Source organism: Alternaria viburni (assembly GCF_023758015.1).
Source record: "Alternaria viburni strain BMP 2772 chromosome Unknown scaffold_3, whole genome shotgun sequence".
Classification (NCBI taxonomy): domain Eukaryota; kingdom Fungi; phylum Ascomycota; class Dothideomycetes; order Pleosporales; family Pleosporaceae; genus Alternaria; species Alternaria viburni.
This window is the reverse complement of record NW_026055772.1, coordinates 814,103-837,818: the sequence shown is the minus strand read 5'-3', so window position 1 is coordinate 837,818 and position 23,716 is coordinate 814,103. Positions and strand designations below refer to the sequence as shown.

The following is a 23,716-nucleotide window of genomic DNA, read 5'->3' as shown; positions in this document are numbered from 1 at the left end:
TGCGATCGGTTGGCGTGGGCTGTTGGATCTGGCGACGATAATTTTTGGTGTTGCAGATCGGATTTACCGCGGGGTTAAGACATGTGAGCGCGCGACTAGCGTGGTCGCGAGTTTGCCCTGATCCATGACGTTGATGCGACTTTCATCGCATTCTCGTAGTCCTTGTGCAAACCCTACTATTCTCGTATGCGAAATAGTATCGCGAACCTAGCCTCAAGCCTTCTGTTTTCATCGCGTTGTCACTCTTTCAAAGTCGCCACACACAGTCGTTCCCTCCTGAAATACTCACCCTTGCCGACGCGCTCCTTCCTCAGCAACCCCAGCAATTGCAATCACTATCAGCATCGCAATTACACTCACTTCATACCACGTGCCCCTAATTGCCCCGCTGTACACTTGCAAACGCGGTTCCTATTGCGGCCTTTGTCGAATCTCCAGTCACCTCGACATGCTATCAGGAGTAGCACCCTAATCGCGCTCTCTCACCTTTACCTCGATCGATTGCGCCCGTTTGCCGTCTACAAAAGCAGCTTTCCGGCCTTCGACCTCCGTCGCTCCTACACCTCACTCCTTACTGCATCAGCAGTCCCAGGAAGCCTAGGAACCTCTTTGATAGACACTCATAAGCCTTTGGCTACAGGAATCATGGCCAGGAAAATCTCTAACGCGCCCTCAGACTCGTCCCTTTCACCTCCTCCTGACAACCTCATGTCAGCCACCGAAACCGCTACCGTCGCCCAACCAGTAGCGAACGGCAAGAAGCGGAAGGCCGAGACAACACCCCGTACAAGGAGGACCAGAGCACAACAAGTCGACGTCGAAGATGTTGTTGATGCCGTCGATGAGTCGCCTCGACCCAAGCGTCGCGCTGCCAAGAAGATAAAGGTCACAGAAGAGGTGGAAGATGAAGTCATGGCCCAAGAGAGCGGTGATGGCGAGGGCAAGTCTAAGAAAGCCGTTTCAAGACGTAACAAGAAGACCGCTACTACGAAGAAGGCCGTGGCGGAGGACAGTTCGGTTGAAGCCGAAGTCGATGCAGAGATAGAGGTTGACGCAGATGGAGATGACAAGATCGCGACCAAGACCTCTGTCAAGAAGACCACACGAGGCAAGAAGAGCAAGGCCAAGATCGAAGACAGCGACCATGAAGACAAGCCCAAGCCTAAGCCTAAGCCTAAGGCAAAGGGCAAGGGCAGTACTGCAAAGATCCTACCACCACTTGCAGATCGCACCAAAGACTCAAAGCATCTGATTGGCGCCCATGTCAGCTCCGCCGGAGGTTAGTTCATATCACACTCCCGTCTGCTATTTGTGAAGACCACTGGCTAACATGGACTCGAAAACAATCGTTTAGGCGTACACAACTCCATCATCAACCTTGTATATATCGGGTATGTTTTTGATCTTCCACATTCACCAATTTGAGCCATCGCTAACATCCACAGCGCCAATGCTTTCGCTCTATTCCTGAAGAACCAGCGTAAATGGGAGACCATTGAGATGGATCCAGAACATGCTGCACTTTTCATTCAGGGCTGCAAGGACCATGGTATCAACGCTGCGGAGTGCTGTCTACCCCACGGTTCCTACCTGGTCAACCTTGCTCACCCTGATCCCGCTCGCAAGAAGCAGGCCTACGACTCCTTCTTCAACGACTTGACGCGCTGCCATGCGCTTGGCATCCGGTACTACAATTTCCATCCTGGAAATGCCAATGCCACCACTCGCGAGGAAGGCATTCGCATCATTGCCGAGAACCTCAACCGAGCACATGCAGATCCGGCGACTGGTAGCGTTGTCACTGTACTTGAGACAATGGCAACTCTCGGCAACACCATCGGAGGAACATTCGCTGACATTGCCGCCATCATCAACCTCATCAAGGACAAGAGCCGTGTCGGTGTTTGCCTAGACACCTGCCACGTCTTCGCTGCCGGCTACGATCTCCGTTCCCCTGAAGCCTACGCCACAACCATGGACAAGTTTGACCAGGAGATTGGCCTAGAATACCTCAAAGCCTTCCACGTCAACGACAGCAAAGCCCCTCTATCCAGCTTCCGCGACCTCCACGCCCGCATCGGTACCGGATACCTCGGCCTCCAAGCCTTCCACAACCTCATGAACGACGAGCGCTTCCACGGTCTCCCCATGGTTCTCGAGACCCCCGTCGACAGCGTTGACGCCAACGGCAAGAAGGTCGAAGACAAGGGTATCTGGGCGCGCGAGATCAAGTTGCTCGAGAGCCTGGTCGGCATGGACAACACCTCTGATGAGTTCAAGCAGTTGGAAGCAAAGCTTCTAGCCGAAGGCACCGCTGAACGCGAACGCGTCGGCGATCAAGTTCAGCGCAAGGCCATCAAGGACGCGAAGCCTAAGAAGAAGCGCGCTACCAAGAAGAAGCTAGAGAGTGAGGATGAGGACGAGGAGGACATGGAGGGATGAGATACAACCACTTGAGTACGTCGATTAGTGCCATCAGAAGGGATGGGTGGTGCATGAACTGTTTTACCCCCGGGGTAACTGTTCCGGCTCAGGTGTTATCCCTTTGATCGTCTGGAGGAAGATGGAAGATGGGTACGCGTTGATGAGAGCGGGAGAAAAGTGGGCTGGAAATGCGTTGATTTGACTGGATTTTGGCTTCGGCCTTTTTATCTCCTATGCGATACCCCATTCCATTGCATGGAAGGCATTTTCATCAGGGGGCATGCTGGGTATATACCACACGGAATCACAAGACACATATCATGAACGGTCAATAGTTCTGACAAGACGTACGTAACTGCACTGCAAGCTGCTGAGGCATCACTTGGCTCCGTAGATGCGCATCGGCACACCTTACTTTGACGGTTACGGTGTACCCTGAGGTCTGACTACCTAGTTGGGTCACCGAGATGCCGAGGGCGGGTGCCGAGAGTTTATGTGTGCCGATTTGTCGCGTAGGGCGCAGTGGATACTAGAGCTTACTTTGCTGGCGTTTCGTATGGCTAGTGAGGTCGATGACTGATAAGGTAAGAGAGATGGCCAAGCGTGCCTGCGCCCGAGGTTTGTAGGGATTGGGGATTTCGATTTGTTCGGAGGGGTCTCGGGAAATTGTGGGGTTGTGGTCAGTGTATGGGAGTAAGGCTTCACATCGTTTAAGTTAAGGCAAGACGCGTGGATGGTTGAGTAGTAATCGCTTAGAGGGCTACCTCCGGTGAAACATTCACTAATTCGAACAGTCTCCGAACGACTGCCCTATGTCGTCGAGATGCTACTACTGCACACTGATGAAAGAAAGGATGCTTGGATGGACGGTGAAGCAGCCACACCAGCATCACTTGCAGTACACACTGCATGTAGTGAAGTAACATGAAGTAGGAACGGTAAGCATACCGAAAGCCACAGTCTCAGTTCACTGGCCAGATATGAGAAACATTGACGCTTCTTCGAGTGTTCGAGGCTTCTGGCGTGGGAGGGGTCTGTTTCGGTTCTAGGGGCTTGGCATTCCCCATCGCTCTTGCAGTCCAGTCTGCCTTTCCGTCCTACTCTACACACGACGCATACGCGGTCTGACGACATGTGTAACACACTCGGCGGGCACAATTGAGACCACTCAGAGCAGACTCACAATACAACTGTCTGCGGCGCGTCCCGAATTCATATAAAGTCTGACCAATCATCTCCACCTTCCATCCCATCTAGCCTGATCAGGTTCCATGTCGCGAACACGTGGGGTGACGAGCGTCTTCTTCAGCCATCAGTCCACCGCCAGATCAGGGTGCCGAACAATAACCCCTGTGGACCTAAGCCTCGCCTGCAGCCACGGTATGGAACTCCCCCGAGACGCCTAACGGAGGCAGGCAGTTTGCATACATCATACACAGCATCGTTCGGCAACCATATGGCCACCGACGTGAGTTGACAGCAAAAGTCTCAGCTCAAGCTTCTCAAAATCCTGCTGTTTTTCACGTCTCATCTTTGCGTCATTCATTTCGCTTGTTGTTCATCCTTGGAAGGTGCATTATTGTGGAAGTATGGTTGGTGTTCCGAAAAGCACTGGGTGCCTCATCTGCCGCAAGAGGAAGATTAGTAAGTCGTCTGTGGCCCTCTTCCTTGCGGATAACGCCTGACTAAGGACAGAGTGCGGTAAGGCTAGCTCCACCAGAACGCCCCGACTCAACCATTCTGACTAGTGACGATCAAGACGAAAGTTGGCCGACATGTTTGAATTGCCAGAAGAATGGAAAGCAATGTCCAGGAGCCCCCGCACGACACACGTTCAGAGATCTCGGGCATAGGCTGAGTGGAGGCGCCACACACTCGTCCGTCGAAGAAACTGCATCACCAGGTAGGTTGGTATTCAGTGCACACGACTACGATACTGATTTGGTCACAGATCCGGACAGGCAATTAACGCAATTGAATGAGAAGTTTGCCGACAATGGGTCCGTCACCCACAAATTCAGGATATCGAACAAGAGTTCAACACCGCGGAAGCGGTCTCCACGATCAAGTTCAATCAGCTTATCTCCACCTAAATCGCCCTTTCTTCGACAACCGTCGCCATCACAGCATCAACAACTCGCACGCTCCTTGATCGCAGCTACCACAACAGGCAGTACCGGGCACCGCATGTCGGTGTTTGGTCGGTTTATCCAAGAAGTACCAGCTAGGATCGGACACAATGCTGCCCTTGATGCGGCAGTGACAGTACTGGTGAATGTCCATACCTCGCTGGTATACAAGAAGACTGCAGACGAGATCGTTTCGCCAGAGCTTTATATCCGAGCTATCAAAACGCTCCAGGGATGCCTCGAAAGCCAGCAATTGGGCATGTCGCCCAATACTCTCTGCGCATCAATACTTCTTGGTCTCGTAGAAGTAAGTCTTGCCTGGTTGAGCTTGGACCCGTACTTACATGCCCAGGCTTTCGCAGGTCCAAGAACAGGCAACCGATACTTGACGCACGTGGGCGGCGCCGGACGATTAATGGAATTACAAGGGCCTTCTAGGTACACGGACAGTTTTACGAAAGAGATGCTGCGCTTCAATAGAGGCGGGATTGTAAGTCGATCACACTCACGACGATGTGATCGGGTCTATTGACTCAGGCATACACGAGAAAACCATTTCAAGACTAATGTATCGATAGATCATTACGTGCATATACGAACGAAAGCCATGTTTTCTCGCATCGCCTGAATGGCGAGATATCGCTTTCGACAAGACCGGTCTCAGTTTCGACGACTGCCTCAATACTGACTTGATGCAATACATGGCCGAGTTGCCTGGTATCTTCAATACACTGAAAGAGTTGGACGAAACTTGCGTCCTGCAACCGCCCCACACTACGAGCTTTGAGTTCAGCTCCAACGGCGAACTGTATAAACCGTTGATCGATACGCCTCCATCACTCGACTTCTCCACCGACTCTTTCGACGATATCGACTTTCTAGAAGACATACGGCCGGTCAAAACATCATATCCAATCAGCGCAAACCAATACACGTCTCAGTACGAATCTATACGGACAGCACTTCTGCACAAGGTATATGAACTCAAAGATGCACTCCGCAGTCTAGGCGAGCATATGAACACGAAACTCACAAACGGCATCGCCGTCTCCGAAACGCCAGCAAGAGAAAAGAGCAGTCCCATACAAACGACCTACCACTTCAACAACTGGCGCGACATGACCGCCTACAATTGCTTCTGGTCCGTCATCATCTTAACGAACAAAGTCCTAATGCGACTCCTCCCGCCATTCCACCAAGCGCGCTATCAACTTCAATCCGAATGCCGTTGCGCCGCCGTCGAAATCTGTAAAACATGGGAGGACGCGTGGGCTAGCAGACCGATCGGCGCGTTTCACACTGGCTTGAGCTTCGTCGTGGCATACGAGTTCTGCACACCGGAAGTCCAGGCGTGGATAGTAAGGAGATTGAACTCTCTTCTGGATTACCACCAGGTTGATGCGTTTCGTTGGTCGGACGAGGTTATTGTTAGTATGGCGGAGAAACTTGCTGGCGAGGGACCGGCGGTTGCGTTCTCGAATGTTAGGGTTGAGGGGGACGGGCGATGAATGGATGGTATCTTCATCGAGTCTACGTACATTCAGACGAACAGTCTTCCAAGCTTGTATTCGGTTACTGATACCCAATAGAAAAACGAACGAGATCATGCGAGAAGAAGACAACAAACATGGCATACTCTTTTCTGATCTGTCCCTTGTTACTGGTCCGTCACTCAGCTCTACTGACTGATAAACACAACCAGTACAGCTGCATATGCCGCGGTAGCTGCTATGACGTCCTTCCTTTGAGCCGTGGTCAAGAATCCCAACCACCCAGCAAATGCCACGACAAACCCGGTGACTGTCGCCAATTTGGCGATCATGTGCTTTTCCAGTCGCCACAGAACCCACATCGCGGATACCAGGAATCCGATTGAGATTATCGTGCCTACGAAAGTGACGAATCTTTGCATTTTTTGTTCGTTCACGTACTTTGGGCCGTGGGTGTTGTTGTAGCGGTTTCTGAACCCGTCTCTCAGCCCGTCTCTGAACCATGCCATGTTGTATGATCTGGGGGTCTACAAGAGTTAGACTGCTGTGGGGAAAACGAAGAACGTAGGGCGATTCCACAAACGATAACTCAGAACATACCAGGAAGAAGCCATACAGGAATTTATCGACGCCTCGGGAAATCAAGTCATTCTCCACGGGAGTGTACAGACTGACGAGATCGGGTAATGCCATCTCTTCGTCAGATCTTCCTGCTAATCGATACTTCAGCCTGTATCCCCACCAAGATCTCCATCCGTGGTAATCTGGGGTGGCAACAAATCGATCGATTGCTTTAACTGTTCTTTCCGCGGGTGGGTCCAGATGTAGGACTCTGCTGTAAGCTTGCAAAAGATCATCTGGAACACGTGTTAGCAGCTTCGCTCAGTCATACAGATGGCGCATAACTTCATACAGTATTCCTTCAGAACGAGGCCGACCTTATTGTCGAAGCCTTTGGCTTTTAGGTTTTCCGCATCCTCTGGGTCGCCGCTGTTCACGAACGCATTGTGTTTCTTCTCCAAACTGTCCAATTCTCTGCTCAGTAAAAGGAGCCTATACATAGCAAGCTTGTCGTATCTTCGAAACACTGCAGCAGCTTTGCTAGTGTTGTGTGCCAGATAATCAGCAATGTAATGTGGATCCTCGTTCAAGTGTCTGGATTTGTTCCGGTCGTCGGTGAAGCTATCATGTGAAGAAGGTAACGATATCCGTCCGACAGCTGCTTGTTGTTCAATATCATCCTGCGCGATTTGTGTTCCCAACGGGGGTAACATAATGTCAGGCTGTATAGTAGACATAGCTTGGTCATCGGTAACCAATGAGCTTCCCCTACGATAGACCGGCTTTGGTTTAGACGTAGACTCAAGGCGGGATTCCATCCTCGAGTGGAGACACGGGCGTGAGGCAACGACAAATGTCCCAAACAAAAAGTGTTCGTGATGGCCGTCAGCGTACTTACATGACTTGCAGGTGCTTGATAGCCTTGTTCCTGTAGCCTGGAAGACGTCTGCGGGGTTCTCTTCTGTCTTAACCACACCGGTCAATGTTGATTTTCAGCTCCGGAAGCCACGTAAATTGAGACACCCAATTAGCGTCGAGAAAGCCAACCACATCACCTTGCATGAGACAGTTCAGGTGCACAATTGGTTGCACGACAGCTTACAGTTGCGTGCGAGGAGATATTGGTGGCGCGGGGGTTATCGCGAACCTTGTAAGCTGAATGTTCGTCTTCGCGAGCATCTAGGTACAATTTAATTTCCCTTAAGGTACATTCGTCTCTCTTTCATCCCTATCGATCACGCAGTGAATCGAACCCTCTATAACTGACTTGCTGGCTGGACACCATTTCGAAAGCACCATCTAACATACACTCAACTTCTTCCTTCTTTTTCGCAAGCTTTCAGCCGACGTGCCCATAGCTTCTTTCATCCGACTATGTGATGGCACAGCCGGCAGATCAAATCGTAGTTGATCTACAAGATCCCGAAGATTTGGATGGGTTTGGGCCCGAAGTCGAGTTCTATGATCATCCAGGAGGACGAGATACTCAGCGACCGCATCCAAACCACGGAAAGGAAGAGGTGAAGAAATGGTTCAAGTCTCTATTTACGGGACGCAGAAAGAGGGGGCGATAAGAGTCAATGAAGTGGACGCAAGCATACGCCAAGCTGCTCTTCATCATGCGTCATCTCCACGAAAGAACGACAGCACGTGGGTACCATGAGATATCAGGGCCATTTCGCTCGTAACAGCGCACCCCACCCCCAGCCTTGCCAGCTCCTCGCCTACCTACGAGATCAACGTCCGCAATTTATCTGCCTTACAAGGCTATCTGAACACTATTCTCGGCGGAGGCCTATCGTCTGTTATCGCTACCTCGTAGCTTTTGTATTTATCTATAATCATCCGCTCCCAATCGAACGAGTAAAACGCTACCAGAGCACTGCAAAACTCCGCTCCACAACTTCACATGTTCACACGCGCGGAGCAGCGACTGAGTCTTGGGGGAGGCTTTTATGATGCTGACCCTATCAGACCCAAAGGTTGACCGCGAGTGTCCTGTTGATCCGAGAGACGCAACAAAAAAGGAGCGAGGACTGAGGTCAGAATGTTGGAAAGGCTTGTTCGCAGCTCTCAGTGAGGCAAAGGCGCTTGGTAGTTTTATTACTTCAGCCTGAGATGTGCCTATGAGGCTGTCTCCTGCTTTGCCCATGTCCGGTCAACATTGGTTTTCAGCTCCGGAAGCGAGCTCTTATTTGTGACCAGTGAGCGTCTGCGGAGGTCAGCCACATCAGCCCCTCGCAAATGATTTAGGCCTGGATTCAGCCGCAAAATGTCCTATTCAGTGCGTAGTATAGGAGCTTTGGCGTAGTAATTATCGCAAGCTGAGTGTTCGCCTTCGCTCCGTATGTCCGCTTAGTTGTCTAAAGCGACATGTGTCTTCTCTTTCTTATCGACACCGAGCCACAGTAGATCAGGTCGGCTATAATGGCCACAAACGTCCAAAAAACCTTTTGCCTTCAAGATATCATCCAGCTGCAGTTCTGCGTAAACGAACCCTTCTTCTGTCTCTGGAGGACCTTCAGCCACCAGGCGCCCATCCGGGCCAAAGATAGCTGAGCTACCTCCACCAGGGGTATTCATGGTGACGCCAGAGGCTGTCCGCAGTGTAGCGATACCTGCTTCACTCATTACCGCTGTAGTATGTAGAACAAAGGATTGCGACTCCATGGCATAAACTTGAGAGAGGCTGCGACAACCTGTTTACCAACTACATTAGCTAAGGGTTACTCTACTCGTATACAACGTGGAATCGCACCTTCTTTGCTCATGGAGTACAAGCCTGGACCGCCATCGTGATCGTACAGCGGCGGCCACGCAGCAACATGTATGGTTTCTCTCTGATGGTAAGTGTGGTATTTGAGTAGTGGTTGCGTATGCTCCCAGCAAGCCAGGGTACCAACGCGTCCAACATCCGCCAACTCCACGACGTTTTGGAGAGCAGAGCCCGATGCATCTCCAAATATCGTCCTCTCCATGTGCGTCGCTTTCAGCTTCCGACGCAGGACTTCAATACTGCCCTCGGCATTGATGATAGCTTGTGAGATGTATAGCGAGCCTTTGAAGTTCTCGCTGAACCCAAGCACAACGGCGATGTGGTGATCTGCAGCACTCTGGCAGATGCGACGCATCTCATTTGAGTCTACATGCAGAGAGTTCTTCATATAAGCTGTCGAGAGCTCGAAGTCTATGGGCCTTGACCTAGCATTGCATATCAGCATACCTTGGAAATCGACGAAGGACAACTGTATTCGCGAACGTACCATATCCAGGCAGGGTAGCCTGGAATCCAACATTCGGGGAACGACACAAGCTTTGCGCCGTTCTCTGCTGCCTCGCGGATCAAACGGCAGGTCTTCTCGACAGCCTTTGGCAAGTCAAGCCATGCTGGCTCGAATTGAGTGACAGCAACGCGAACAGTGGATGATGGTTGATGTGACATGACGTGGATAGTGTGTTGAGCGTAGGAAAGTGAAGGGTCCACGGGTATCTGATCACGTTATATTTCAAAGAAGGTATTTATTGCAGAAACACAAAGGACCGTACATATCACTATGGTATTAGCAACGAAATGACTGCAGCCATCAGATAAGTGGGCACGAGGATACAGAGGTTCACTAATCTTATACAGCAACACGAAAGGCGGGGCTCCTGAATGCCAGCAGCGGAACCTTTCCGAAGGGATCTCGGCAAGCTTCGAAGCCGACGTATCTCTACATCGGCAACCTTATCTCTGATTTCGGCATCTCTCTGGCGATAGACGGTCATCTTAATGCTAACAGATGTATAACGCGACCGAAACAATGCTAAGCCGCGGACACTGCCCCAATTGCTCGGGTGATGAGTATCACATATACCCGGGTAGTTCCCGAATAGACCCGTGGACTGCACTACTCTTCCCGCTCCCCTTCTTATTCATCAACTTCTATCTGAAAGTCTGAATGCCATTCTCAATCAGATTAATTAGATGCTGGTCCGCAGCAGCGCTTGGGTGATGTTACCCACGCACAGACATGTCAGATTCGCGAAATCCTATGGTGGGCCTTACCACAGCCAAGCTTCAAGGCAGTCGGGCTCAGCGAACGGATCTCACCTGGGCAGCCTTCACCTTGCTTCCTTCCACCACGGTGGCTTTCATACACATCTCCAATACAGTCTTTTGCACCCTGAATAAGTCTTTGCGATCGTTATAGGTTTACTATCTGAGTATTGAACGAGCAGCATACTCCACGACGCGTCCACTGTGGGTTATGCGGGCTTGGCGTGCAGGATGAGAAGCGAAGCTGTCTCCGGACAGGAACTGGCAGAAATGAGGTGCGTCTCGCCCAGGTCAGAATCTAGATCTAGGTTGCTCATACTGAAGCTCCAGCCATACAACGGGCTTACTGAAAAGCGGCTATGCAAGTGTCGATTCGCGCGATGACACCTCTGGCGATAACAGTCACAATGCGAATGTAGTCGAATTGGAAGACAACTCCGCCCCATCGCAGGTAAAGCGTCGCCATCTCATGCGACAGTTTCGGTTTCAATCCGCTTCCTCGACGTTCTCTCGATGTATGGGCTCTCGTTGGAACCGGAATACCGAACGTCGCAAAGTAGCCATTCACTACAACAGGGCAGTCGCCGCAGTGCATGCGTTACTGCACGTTGTTCCTCTTTCTGGCGCCATCCTACTGCTGGTATTCCAATGGACGAATTATTGGGTCAATGAACAGAACGATTACTCAACTGAATTGCAATTTGCAGCAAAGCTCCACGAGTTACTTATGCAGGCTTCAATCGTCGAGGTTCTACTTAGCATTATTCGTGCAGGTCTTATTAACGGCCTTGTTCCATTCGGCACTTTATCAGGCGCTATGCAGCCGACTCAATTGTCTTATCTATGGTCACTGGATTTCTTCTCCCTCTTTCGATCTCGTGCACTCCAAGGATGGCGAAAGACAATCTTCGTGGTCGCCATGCCCCTCTTGTTCGCTTTGACAGCGCTGGTTGGACCTTCAAGCGCTGTTCTCATGATCCCACGTGCGGGCGTTCCACGCACTCCTTCACACAGCCAACTCTGGGGAGTAGCATCTGACGAAGCTTCGTATCCTTCTAAAATTCCCATCGCAAAATTTGACTCGTACGTACCTTGGCCCAAAATAACATCGAGTACTGAACTACAAGCAGTGATATTCAAGGGCTGAATTCAACCCTATGGTACTCCGACACATACGAACGTGGCAGTTCTTATGGGTCAAATACCATTCTTCATTTTTCCCGGAGATTATCGAACTTAAAACGACTCCTACGGTGGTCCAACGATGTGCGCAACCCCGACAAAACCGGGGGTACAGTGCTTCGAGAGGCAAATGTCACGATCCCGACGGAGGTTATAGCTGATCAATCGGACCTAAAGGGCATAGGAAACACGACGCTAATCGTGGAGGCTGCACACCCAGTTGTAGGGGCGCAGTGCTGGGGATCCTTTTTCGACATCAATAACAGCAGCGATTGGTATTACCCCTGGCCTTGGACATCACTAATGCCGGATCTTCCCACCTTGATCTTCAAAGTATCGGATACTGTCGAACTTTCCGCCTCCACATATGGAGGGGGTGAGAATCACTCCACTGCTGTCTACTTCAGTCCGGTCTGGATCTCATCACCAGAGCCAGCAGATCACCCGTTGCTCGTAGTGTTCTTCCAGGGTAGGACGAGTGAAATGTGGAATCAGTCCACACTGGTCCAGCCTGGTCTGCTGTCGTCAATGGTCGAAAGTAAAGATCCTGCTGTGACCGCCTCTGTAACAGCATGTTCACTTTCTGCATATTGGAGCTCTGGCAAGGCGCAAATGCGCTACAACGAAGCATTCACACTGGTCGATACTGGCCAATCATCAACAATGGAGCAATCCGCACACCGGAAGATCACGCTGGATATTGCTGGTGATCACCCAATGCAGAGCGCGAAGTTCTATTCGGCCCTTGTGGGAATACTCGGGACGACACAACTCGGCAGCTTGGGTCTAGAAGGTGCACTAGCTGCAGCTCTGGTGATCTGGATCGCCAAGGTACCAACGTCGGTATCCATGAAGAAGTCGAAATGGCTGGAAGCTTCCTTTTTCTCTGAGTACCCACCGGAGGAAAACATCGAAGACTACACCCCTTACGAGTTCTTTGCCACACAGTATGGCTACGGCTATGGGATGCGATCGACGTCTGTATATCTATCCATGACGGTGCTGCTTCTGTACTGTGTTATCATTATTGGCTACATGCTATATACATTCGCCACTGGCTCGGCCTCAACGGCTTGGAACTCCGGAGCTGAACTACTTGCACTTGCGCTCCAGTCCAAAAGACCAGATCATTTGGGTTACGTTGGCGTCGGAATCGACTCCGCCAAGACTCTAAGTGAAAGCGTTGGAATTCGAGTCAATGTAGATAATGAAGTTGAACTGGTGTTTGCGCAAGATCGGGACTTCAACACAAGAGGGTTGCAGAAACTTAAACAGAATACAGAGTACTAACATATATACTAGACTAGTAGGAACGACTTATGTAGATTGTGTATCGCCTACTAGTACTCAACACAGGTCTATTATAAGATCTAACAAGAAAGAACGTATAACAGAGTTAACTAGAAGATAGAAAGCACAAAGCCTTTTGTCGTGGTTCTCTTCTATAATATCTAAAGTAAGGTGTTAGTCTCGAATATTATAGCCTGCAGACATACATCGATCTAATAAGGAAGAATGATGCCTTAGAGATTCCGACCGAGGAAGGAGCAGTTTAGTAATAGACCTGCTTTAATCCGCTAGTGCCCATCGCTCCAAGTACCACATTCTCCCTAAACCATTCCCACCTTCTCTACCAGGCTAGTCGTAGTTCGCCGAGGTCGTAAAATCTATCATGCCACCCAGCAGCGGCCCGCCCGCGGGTGACAGCCCGACTAGGTAGAAACACTACCACGAAGGAGCAGTATGTCTGACTTATATCTGACCTGCATGCGGCTACCGGCGATGCGTCATCAAATCTACGCTTACTGTGGGGGCGAGAAAGCATCTAGCTCTCACGTCGTGGTCCAGACGCTGACCCGTTTCTCCACGTGTGGACCGGCCCATCGGTACAGGCAAGCCACGGCGGCTATTATACAAGACATCAGTCTTTAGGCTTTCATCGGTTAAGTCGTGTCTCCAATGCCATGGAGGGCCAACGCACTCATGGCCCCGATGGAATACCCTTGCTTGCACCGGGCGCCTTACACATCAACTTGGCTATGTCGGCGAGGTCCCCACTACCAGGGCGGGGTGACGGCCCGCAACACGGTCTCATGATCTACATGCACGATCGCTGCACGATCTAACCAGGACGGAAGGAAGCAAGATGAAGTTGTTTGGTATGCAGAAAACACGAAGCTTTTTATTGTTGTTCTTTTCTGTCATATCTCGGTATGCATGCATCATGACATCATGTTTAACATCGAACCCAAGAAACCAGCAAGACCACAAACCACAGCATGCAAACGCAAGGGCAAAGCGAATGCGAAAACATTATCCCCACTGAAACAACAGAAGAAGCCAAAAGCGTGGAAGAAAGAAAAAGAAAGAAAGCCGTTGCAGCCGTCTGCGCCACACGCGCTACTGCCGCAGCAGCAGCAATAGTAGCCGGCACGGCACAGCCCTAGTCTCCACCAACATCAACTTCGACTGGAAGCCTTACATCTGGATATTGCACTTCTTCTTGCACTCCGCGGATCCGATAATAGCTCCAGTGCCCACTTCAGGGATCATTTCACCGATACTGGCGGGGTTGAAAGACGCGTCGCCGAAGCCAGCGCTGATGACGTCTTGAGGGACGGACCAGAGGCTGGGCAGGATGTTGAGGGTACCGCTGTCGTCGCTGTTGAGTGCGCTGAGGAGGAGGGCGGGTTCGCAGTCTGTGGGTTGGTGTTGTTAGTAAGATGTGCATGTAATCAAGACCGGGTAAGATGCAAGGGTCGTTTCTTGGATTTTGGGGCTGAGAGCCGCATCCCCGAACAGGCAATAGATAGACGGGAATGTTAAGGGAGTGTGGAAGACATACCATTGTTCTGCATCATGTGCAGACTTCCCTGCGGGAAGATAGTAACACGCATGGGGATCATATCCACCTTACGTGTCTTGACACCATTCTCGCCAATCATGTAAGTCGTCGTGTTACCCGTAATGGCAGTGACCAAGTTGGTAGCCCTGGGGTGCAGATGCGGTGGCAGCATGCCACAAGGAGCCAGCTTGAGGAGAGCCATGCTGGAGCCGAGGCCAGTGAGAGCAGGGAAGCTAGCAGCATTGGCGTTGATGACAGCGCCGGTGGGCGAGTCGTAGTCTTTGCTGGAGTCGAAGTCGAAGTACCAGTCTTCATCCGCAGGCAGAAGGGCGTTGCGGTCGAAGTTTGTGGCGGCCATGCGGAGGGCGGCGTTTAGTTCGGGGTTGACAGTGGACGATTTGGTATCCGCTGCGGTGATGAGGGTGGGGAGGAGGGAGGTGAAGAGGAGTATGGTCTTGGTGAACATGGTGATGGTGGTGGTGGGGGTTTGTGGAGTTGGGAGGGAAGGTTTGAAGTGTAGAGTGTGGGAGAAGTGAGTGCTTGAGATGTCGAGATGTTGAGACGATGGGTATATGCTTTTATATACCGACAATCGAACACCAGGACGTGATGTTGGCAAGTGGGGCTGATAGATCTGGGAAGCTGCAAGGCAATCGATCGTATCGGCAAGGGTAGAGAGACGGAATAAGGCGTGCTGACTTTGGGGCTGAGTTGCGTTGATGGGTAAATTGTAGTAAGCAAGTGGTGGAGTTTGTCGACTTCGATGCCGTCTTTCCAAGTCATGCATGCAGACTTATATAGATCAGGCGGCCGCATGGAAGGCTGGGACTCGCTGCAGTGGAGAAGACGAAGGGCCAGGGCGTGTTCGGTAGACTGGACTGCTGACCGCTCTGTCTTGCTCATCGTCGTAGGCTTTCAAGCCACTGTTACTCTTGCCCGGTGGAGGCGTCGCTAGGGAGGTTGATCGGTCATTGGAGCGTTCCTGACTATGGAGCGCCATTCCTTCCCAGCTTGTGTCGTGACCAGCTGTCAAAATTTCCTCGTTTGAGCCAAATATGTTTGTTGATGGCACTGTTGCTTCCGACGGGCTGCGCTGGTGATTGCTGCATATAATGCATCGTGAAGATTATGTGAGAAGCGGTCCGATCCCGGGTCTTGCTGCTTCTGTAAGGTACCTAGGTACATAGGTACATCTCACTTGCCTGCAAACCCGGTTTACGGATCGATGCTCGAGATTCGCACCATGTGTGCGGCCGCATTGGACCAGGGACCGGGGTCAACATAGCGCGTGGCGTAGCTTAACTAGAAGGGGACGTGATAGATTGCTATGCCGAGTTCTCCGACTGTTACTGGCAAGTTGCAGCTTTTGTGCAAACTCGCTTGTAACGAGAAGTGGTCGTAGGTGTGTGATGGACCTTCCTCCATCACATGCTATCTGTTGATACGACCTCTACTTGGGAAGAGACGCCGATTCAGTGTAACAGATTGAAGCTTGTGAGCGTTCCTTGGAGGTCGTAGACGTGCTGTTGGGGATGAGTGGGTCCAGGGTGGTGCTGCATATCAGTCGATGGTCGTAGGCCTTGTGCTGCCCAACAGCATTCGAGCTACAATCAAGCGGAAAAATACGTCGAAATCTGACAGGCGCCTTACATGGCTGCGTCAGGCGCCCCTTGGGTACAGACTGGCTAAAAACGCCACAGTTCTACCGAACGAGGCGGAGCTTAGTCAAGATTGTTGGTGGAGGAACGTCGATATTCTTAGTGACACGGTCGCACTAGAAGATTGCGCCATTGGTCGTTCAAACGCTAAGTTTCGACCAACGGCAATACAGATGTGCGTGTAATTGTGGAAGAAACACAACGCGCCAGTCACGTTGTGGCCTCGTTGCATTAGCTTTGCCGTCTTGGGCGGCTATGCTTTGGTGTGCAGGGATTGGTTAGCCCGACGCGAGTTTGAGAAAAAGATGCCCGCATCGTTGCGCAATATCTTGTGTATCTTGCTGTGCAGCTTTGAGTGCGTTGGAGAAATGACTTACCACGAAGAGAAATGTTTTGCTAGTATCACAATCGCGAGTACTTCGTCCAGGTCAGAATCGGTCGCGGAGCAAGCGCAGCAAAGGTGTAGCTCTAGATTGATTGTGACACCAAACAAGTTGGCCTTCGTGGATCTAGCTCAGCGTTTCATGTAAATGACTTGAAGAGTGGGAAACCGAATAGGATAGTTTTGGGGACAATTTAGGTCGTGAATAGGTAGAAGAGTTGTACGCTATCCCAGACGCCCCGAGCATCTCCGGTCTTTGGAAGTGATGGGATTCTAGTATAGACCTCAGGGCTTGAGGTTCACAAGTCCACATCGTCCCATATTGGTCATTCAGTCCCTCCAGTAAGAGCCACACCGGTGACAGCGAACTATCACTGTTTGGTAGCAATACCAGCGGAATCAGCGTGATCAGTCTTATCTGAGCGCATGAGATAGGTCATCACCCCCCAGATGCCTCTCATCGCCTCAGTACGGTCATCAACGTTGAACAGATCGAACCATCTTGTTCTTTGCAGTTTTGGGGAAAACCAGTCGGAGTCTGTTGGCGCTTCTTTGGGCAGTCTACCTTCGGTGATGTACTCAAGATAAGCCGGATGTATGCGTAGCTTTAACAGGCTGATGTGGTGGTTCAATGACGATACCATGAAGACCTAGATTGTCGGATCAGCGGAATGAGCTTCCTAGAGCTGTAGTACGAAGCCCTACATCGTCCCACTCAACACTCTTGTCTTTGCCGATGGCCTTATAGGTCACTTTTGGATCCCACAGTGGGTTTCCAGGTCGCAACGTTTTCCAAATCTCTGCTGGTGACGGCCTGCGGCGAGCCTTGGATCCGTCACGATTCCTGTCGGTGGGTTTTGCTTCAGGTTTGGACGCTGCATCTTTGGACAGTATTTCGATCGCCCCAGTTGTTTCGCCAACCTCGCCCCCGGGTCCTCCACCCCACCGCTCCTTTGTTGTCCACCATCTATCCTCGCCACCTCTTCGTTCAGCTTTCCCCTCTCTAGCTCTCTCTTGTGCCAGCAAAAGCAACCCACCTAACTCGCGCACAGCATCAAGATTAGATTGCTTCTTCAGGTTTCCTGTCAGTCCAAAGCCAACGTCTGCCCTGCATTGTATCCCCAATACCGGACCTTCCATATAGCCATGCCTGGCCTTAGCCCTATCCTGAGGTGCTTGCCAAGCGACAGAGCTCATGCGAACAGGAAATCTAATGTGCTCAATTGTGAGGACGGGAGGACGGCGGTGTGGTGAGAGTGTCACACCAAAAGCCCATGCAATCGGCTCTATGAAAGCACGCACGCAATCAATGCGGTACTGATCAGGCATCTCGGCACCACTCCCGATACGATAGCCTCGGTAAGACCCGTTTGAGAAATCAACTACCTTGTTCTGAGACTCCATATTCACAGCCCAAGGGGCCTTGGGTGGTGCAGCCCGAGCTGGTAGTATGCGGTTTGGAGTATTTGACGGCACACGTGCACTCACTGGTGCGGCGCTGGAGCCATTGGCGCCTTGGACCTCGGCTGGTCGATGTCCACTTTCAGCATCTTCAACCTTGGCCTTCTTGCGAGGTTCCTCTTCTTCAGGCGTGCGAGACCCTGGCCTCGCTGTGGATATTCGATTCGAATCAGTTTCACGTTTGGCGTCCTGACTTTGGGCATCTGTGGACTCTTGCGGGGAGCTTGAAACCACTGCCTCTCCGCTAGCACTGCCAGCTTCTTGCACTGGCGGGAGATATTCGTCTAGTGAGGTATCCCAGTAATAAGCCAAGTTGTCAAGACCTTCCCAGAACTTTCGAAAATGCGCTAGTCGAAGCTGTGGTTGATCTCCAACACTCTTGCGCGTGAGTGTTGAGTAAGCATCAGCATTCTTGAAGAACAGTTCTCTCGCTCGGACATAGAACTCTCTCTGATCTGGTACTCTTCTGCCATTGCTCAAGAGTGTGGCCGGGGTATCAGGACTGGTTGCGGCGTCGTTCTCTCCCGGTGATTCTAACCAGGAGGTTGGGGGCAGGAACGACTCTGCGTTGTTTGGCAAGGATGACAATAATGTTTCCAAGTCACATTGGGGCTGAAACGTGACATTCAACAAGGCCAAGGTCTCTTCACTCACATCAGACGGCTTCTTGAGTCGCAAAAAGTGCTCTGATATCCTTGCTCCTGGTTGGGTCCAGGTGGCTGGCAACGTGTTTATTGACGGCTCGGGCGGCTCAAGGGAAGGAAACTTGACGGGTGTCGGTTTCGAGGGTGGCGACCTCTGTTTCTGCGTATCATGCTGCCCCGCAAGCAGGTTGCCTATGAACAAGTTGTCCTATATCAGCAACAATATTGCACGTGCGCCGCACGTCTCAGACGAAACATGTGTGGAATATATACCCACTTGACTGACAGAAGCATGCCAAGTAGCTACCACAACAAGCAGCTGAACCCGAGAAGAAAGAAAACATGTATGCGGATTTGGAAGGCCATTTCAGATGCCATCGTAAACCAAGCTTCGAGATGATGTGATTGGCGTAGACTCCCGAGGTCCACTTCGAGCGGGCAGACAAGACCTCTGCGCGAGACGAAGAGACGCCGGCAATGGATCAAGAACAAACCAATAAGAAGAACACTCACCGCTGAAGCTGAACATTATCACAGGGTCGTGGTACGAGGACCGTGATGCTTAGGGGCGTGGTGGAATCGGCGATGGATGTCGAAGTCGAGCGAGGGCCGCGGATCTTCAAACCGGACGTGCGCACCCAACGCAACAACGTCTCCACACCCACCAGCGACTCTCTGCTAGAGCTTTGCGCGAGCATGCGATATTGATGCATTATATCAATCTTCAGGAAAACCAGACATGAGTATTGTGACGGTTCTTCTCCGCAAGCCACGCGCGGCGTAGCCACCTAAACTCTAAGAGCACGTTCATGCATTACCCCGAAGGCGACTGTCAAGTGGTGCCACTGGGGCCAAATGAATCATGGGATGACAAGGCAGACCAGGAAGATGCTTCTCAGCGATTTGGAAGGTGCGAGAGGTCGAACAGAAGTATTTTCCATCTTCGAGTTGCTTTTGGTGTTCAGTCACGTGCTGAGGACGCCTGCTCGCCAGGTGCCCAACACCAGCACCAGCCTCCAACACTCCTCTCCATCCAACCCCATCGCGCATCGTCATCTATGTCATCGCGTCCGCAAGAATGGCTGCCAGAGTGCTTTGTCGGGCGGCACGGCAGTCGGCTGAGACGGCCAGGCCGGTGCCGCTCAAGTGTGCGAGGCTCAGCGCGCTTCATGTGCATTGTTCGAAGCGCGATGTGAAGCCGCCCGCGTTTCAGACGGATACAAGCGCACCATACTGTGCCAACGGTTGACTACCACCCGGCCGTTCTTCGAACGCCTACTAACACCTCTCTTCGTTAACCATTCATTCAGCATCACGTAGCGGTAAACTCCAATTTCCCAGTTTAATATGCACAAAGCGTCCGCGGCGCCTTGTATCCTTTCTCTTCGTCTCTCTTTCTGAGCCCTTGTCGGCGTTTCTTTCCATGAGCTACTGCTCGCATGGCCACCCCTCAAGAGTCCATTACGACGGTAAACGGGAGACGATGCACTCGTTCTCGGGCCCGAACGGCCCTTACAACCTCGACGACTCCAGCAACATCCGCAGCCGCCGCCCCTCCCCAAGTCACTTCGTCCACGACCGTTGAGGCGGCACCCAAGATAGAGACCAGCACCAGCCAGGCACCGCCTCCGCCACCTCCTCCCTCTTCGACGGCACCGGCACCAGCGCCGACTACGTCTGCCCAACAGACAGCACAGCCGCCCCCCGCAGTGCCTACAACATCTACGACGGAAGCAGCAGCAACGTCCGCGATAGGTACGAGTAGCCCGGCCCCTACATCCTCGGAGCGGGTGACACCGCTGGCTCTCGCAACTTCAGCCCGTGCAACGGCAGCGGCTCAGAAGCAGCCAGAAACTCAAGCGGCACCGGAAGCGTCTTCTCCGGCCGCTGCTGTTCCTCTGGCTGTGTCTTCGCAAGCTGCTGCGGCTTCACAGGTGGCTGTGGCGGTGTCTTCGGCTCCGCCTCCGCCTCCAAGTCCCATACCAACAAGTTCTGACACAGAACAAATAGCTGTTCCAACGTCACTCGTTGCATCTTCGCGCGCACCGGCTCGCTTCACAGCTCCGGCGATATCCGAAGGTGCCACATCGAACGCGAGCCCTCCGCTGGCGATAGAAACCGACACGAATGCACAACCGTCAGTGACAGAAGCGCCGGCTATCGCAGAACCACAGCCCACTACTTCGCTAGTAGACTCTACACCGACCGGAGGATCGGCTGGCATAATTGCACCGGAACAAGGGAATTCTGGCGACAACAGCCCGTTGACCTTTGCGAACGGTGGAAACATAGGAGGCATAATTGGGGGTGTCTTTGGCGGCGTAGCTGGATTGGCCCTGATTAGCGTATTGCTCTTCGTCTGCTTGCGAAAACGGAAGTCGCGGCCCGTGCGATGGAACGAGAAGCAAGAGTCAGGCCCAAGTTTCCTGGCCAGATTGAAGACGATACCCAGCGGGGTGGGCGCATTCGTTGCCAGGATTAAAGGAAGCCAATCCGGCCCGATCAGCAATCCCTACCAACGCCACGCTGCGCAAACCAGCGTTGGTTCGGTATATTCGAGGGACTCCAATGGCAGAGGTCGATCAACCAGCGAGCCGCAAGGATTCTTCGGTGTCAAGCGCGCAGGCTCCAGCAACAGCATGTCAAGTAAGAAGAGCGAGAGGAATCTGCTCCGGAAGAAGCCAAGCAGCATTTCATCGAATTACCGATTTCCAGGAATCGTCGAAGACACAGGCTCGCCAAATCCCTTCGCCGACCCAAAAAGCACGCTGTTGGTACTCAACCCGGATCCTCGAAGTGCGCCTGTCACACCGCAGGTCCCTGTTGCTGCTGCCGACACGGAACCCAGAGATCCTTTCGCATCGATCCAGGACCCACCTGGAGCTGCACCAGCCTGGGCTCAAGTACCGACTCATCACCATACACGTACTATAAGCTCAGTATCGGCCCTGAGCTCACATCCCGTGTCCTCATTCTACACGGCCGATAACCCGTTCCGAGATCCACCTTATGCGCCACCTGCTCCCAGTCAGGCTGTTCTACCAAGCCATACCCGCCGTTCGTCAATGGCATTACCAGGCTTCAACGCGCTATCGACCGTGGATGCCACCTCTACGTTCGCCTCTCGTGACTCTGACATGTTCTTCGGAGAACCAGGACCGAGCAGGCCCGCCACCAACTTCTTCACCCCAATGCCAACTGGTCGTACGGTCCGGCAATCGGATCCTTTCGACCTCGACCGACCTGAAGTTCTTGGCTTTACGAGCGTCTTCAACATCAACAGGAAAGAAGTGGCCGGGAATATCACGCGACAACCCACACGAAGTAAACGAACAAGTAGCGTCGGCAATTGGGGCAACGCGGCGCCAGACGCCAATAACTATGGGCTGTTTCCGAGAGACAGCACAAAGCAGCCACCACCGTGGGGACCGAACGGCAGGAGATGAGGATGATGACAAATGTCACAACGAAGGACCTCTTTCGCGCACAGGACGCGTAAAGACTTAATGAGCAACAACACGGACGGCGTCCCACGATCTTTTCTCTCGATGGCAGGAAGTATTCCGCGGGCTCCATCACATCCTTTTTTAACCCCCCCACACACACACGTTTCCTCCCACTTTCAATGTGCACTGAGCGAGCCATTTTCTGTAACATATATCCCTCCACTACAGATTTTTCTTGTAATTGTCGTAGCGTAGCATAGCCTAAAATATACCCCTCAATGAATACCATTACGTATACCAGTATCGATAGTTCAAAGGAAAGGTTGTTCCAAGTAGAGATGATTAGTGATTGGCGCATTGATTGTAATGTAAAGTCATGTACGAGGTCGTACGATGGCGGAGACGGGTGGCGGTTGCCAAGGTGGGTTCGGAGTGTCAACCTGAGGCAAGGGCGTAGGACGCTAGGTACAAGGTTTGACTTGTGAGTGACAGCAGCCTACTGGACTACGGAAAACACTCAGTCCGCGAATCCAGATGATTCTCATCATGTCGTTCTTGGCTGGTGCCTGGGATGACGTGCTGACATGAGAGACGGGGATGAGTAGTCGCTCTTTCTCGATGTGGCTGACCCCGCTTAAGCAGTCCCCAGCCTTCCTCCCCTTCCTCCCTTTCCTCTCAACAGCAGAACACATCTTTACTACAACACACATCTCCACAGCAAGATCCTCTCCACGAAAAAAAGGATCTCGCTTCAATCGACCTGGCGATATATCGCGCTCTCGACCTTTCCAACACTGAGCTGCGTCGGTCGCTTCCGTCGTCGCACCTCCACTATGCTGTGCGAAATCTGCCTGGGTATTTTCCAAGGCTCATTTCATATGAGATATACCAAGCATCATAGCTCTTACCAAAGTTTGCAGCGGTCCGCTCTCGAGGGCTGCGACATCTGCTGCAAGTTCTGGGACTCCATGCCTTCAGTTCTCGCCCGCATTCACCCACTGGGCGTCAATGACATTCGGATGTCGACGGAGTTCAGATTGAGCCCTCATGCAGATGCAGGTACCAAAGTACTGCATGTTGTTATCCATTCTACTCGTCGCACGGGGATTCAGGCCTTCTTCTGTGAGCCCACAAACGGCATCAAGTCTTGCCATGGTCAAGTAGTATGTGCTAACGTTGGGACTGGGGCTGGCAAAACTTCTGATGCAGGGAGGCCGTACGATTATTCGGATTGGACTTCTAGTATGTCGTGTGCGCGAACCTGGCTAGCCGGGTGCATGGAGCATCATACCAACTGCCCAGCATCTCGCTCGAGCAGCCGCATACTCCGTCATACCAGTGAAAAGCCTTATCACACAAACGAACCCCCTACATACCTTCCAACACGTCTCATCGAGATCGGCCAGCCAGAACCCGACAAAATACGCTTGCGGCTGTCCACTGAGTTAGACTCCA

General features: G+C 52.0%; 8 protein-coding genes across 8 annotated transcripts; 4 read left to right on the top strand and 4 right to left on the bottom strand.

Annotated features, from left to right (window-relative positions):
- Positions 1–645: 645 nt before the first annotated feature.
- On the top strand, positions 646–2,442 carry J4E79_001900 (uncharacterized protein; the record flags this gene model as incomplete). The annotated part of the gene is made up of 3 exons (XM_049350804.1): positions 646–1,279; positions 1,355–1,391; positions 1,446–2,442. 3 exons carry the CDS (start codon positions 646–648, stop codon positions 2,440–2,442), a joined length of 1,668 nt encoding a protein of 555 aa, XP_049214643.1.
- A 2,169-nt stretch (positions 2,443–4,611) lies between these two features.
- On the top strand, positions 4,612–6,061 carry J4E79_001899 (uncharacterized protein; the record flags this gene model as incomplete). Its single annotated transcript, XM_049350803.1, has 3 exons — positions 4,612–4,860; positions 4,906–5,043; positions 5,132–6,061. 3 exons carry the CDS (start codon positions 4,612–4,614, stop codon positions 6,059–6,061), a joined length of 1,317 nt encoding a protein of 438 aa, XP_049214642.1.
- Positions 6,062–6,768: 707 nt separating this feature from the next.
- J4E79_001898 (uncharacterized protein) lies at positions 6,769–7,341 on the bottom strand (the record flags this gene model as incomplete). Its single annotated transcript, XM_049350802.1, has 2 exons — positions 6,769–6,878; positions 6,957–7,341. 2 exons carry the CDS (start codon positions 7,339–7,341, stop codon positions 6,769–6,771), a joined length of 495 nt encoding a protein of 164 aa, XP_049214641.1.
- Positions 7,342–8,959: 1,618 nt separating this feature from the next.
- Positions 8,960–10,046, bottom strand: J4E79_001897 (uncharacterized protein; the record flags this gene model as incomplete). Its single annotated transcript, XM_049350801.1, has 3 exons — positions 8,960–9,240; positions 9,363–9,805; positions 9,868–10,046. The coding sequence occupies 3 exons, from the start codon at positions 10,044–10,046 to the stop codon at positions 8,960–8,962; spliced, it is 903 nt and encodes a 300-aa protein (XP_049214640.1).
- A 2,442-nt stretch (positions 10,047–12,488) lies between these two features.
- Positions 12,489–13,115, top strand: J4E79_001896 (uncharacterized protein; the record flags this gene model as incomplete). The annotated part of the gene is made up of 1 exon (XM_049350800.1): positions 12,489–13,115. The coding sequence occupies one exon, from the start codon at positions 12,489–12,491 to the stop codon at positions 13,113–13,115; it is 627 nt and encodes a 208-aa protein (XP_049214639.1).
- A 1,188-nt stretch (positions 13,116–14,303) lies between these two features.
- J4E79_001895 (uncharacterized protein) lies at positions 14,304–15,136 on the bottom strand (the record flags this gene model as incomplete). The annotated part of the gene is made up of 2 exons (XM_049350799.1): positions 14,304–14,524; positions 14,671–15,136. The coding sequence occupies 2 exons, from the start codon at positions 15,134–15,136 to the stop codon at positions 14,304–14,306; spliced, it is 687 nt and encodes a 228-aa protein (XP_049214638.1).
- Positions 15,137–17,081: 1,945 nt separating this feature from the next.
- J4E79_001894 (uncharacterized protein) lies at positions 17,082–18,644 on the bottom strand (the record flags this gene model as incomplete). The annotated part of the gene is made up of 3 exons (XM_049350798.1): positions 17,082–17,360; positions 17,416–18,455; positions 18,593–18,644. The coding sequence occupies 3 exons, from the start codon at positions 18,642–18,644 to the stop codon at positions 17,082–17,084; spliced, it is 1,371 nt and encodes a 456-aa protein (XP_049214637.1).
- A 1,610-nt stretch (positions 18,645–20,254) lies between these two features.
- Positions 20,255–22,261, top strand: J4E79_001893 (uncharacterized protein; the record flags this gene model as incomplete). Its single annotated transcript, XM_049350797.1, has 1 exon — positions 20,255–22,261. The coding sequence occupies one exon, from the start codon at positions 20,255–20,257 to the stop codon at positions 22,259–22,261; it is 2,007 nt and encodes a 668-aa protein (XP_049214636.1).
- Between the last annotated feature and the right edge of the window lie 1,455 nt (positions 22,262–23,716).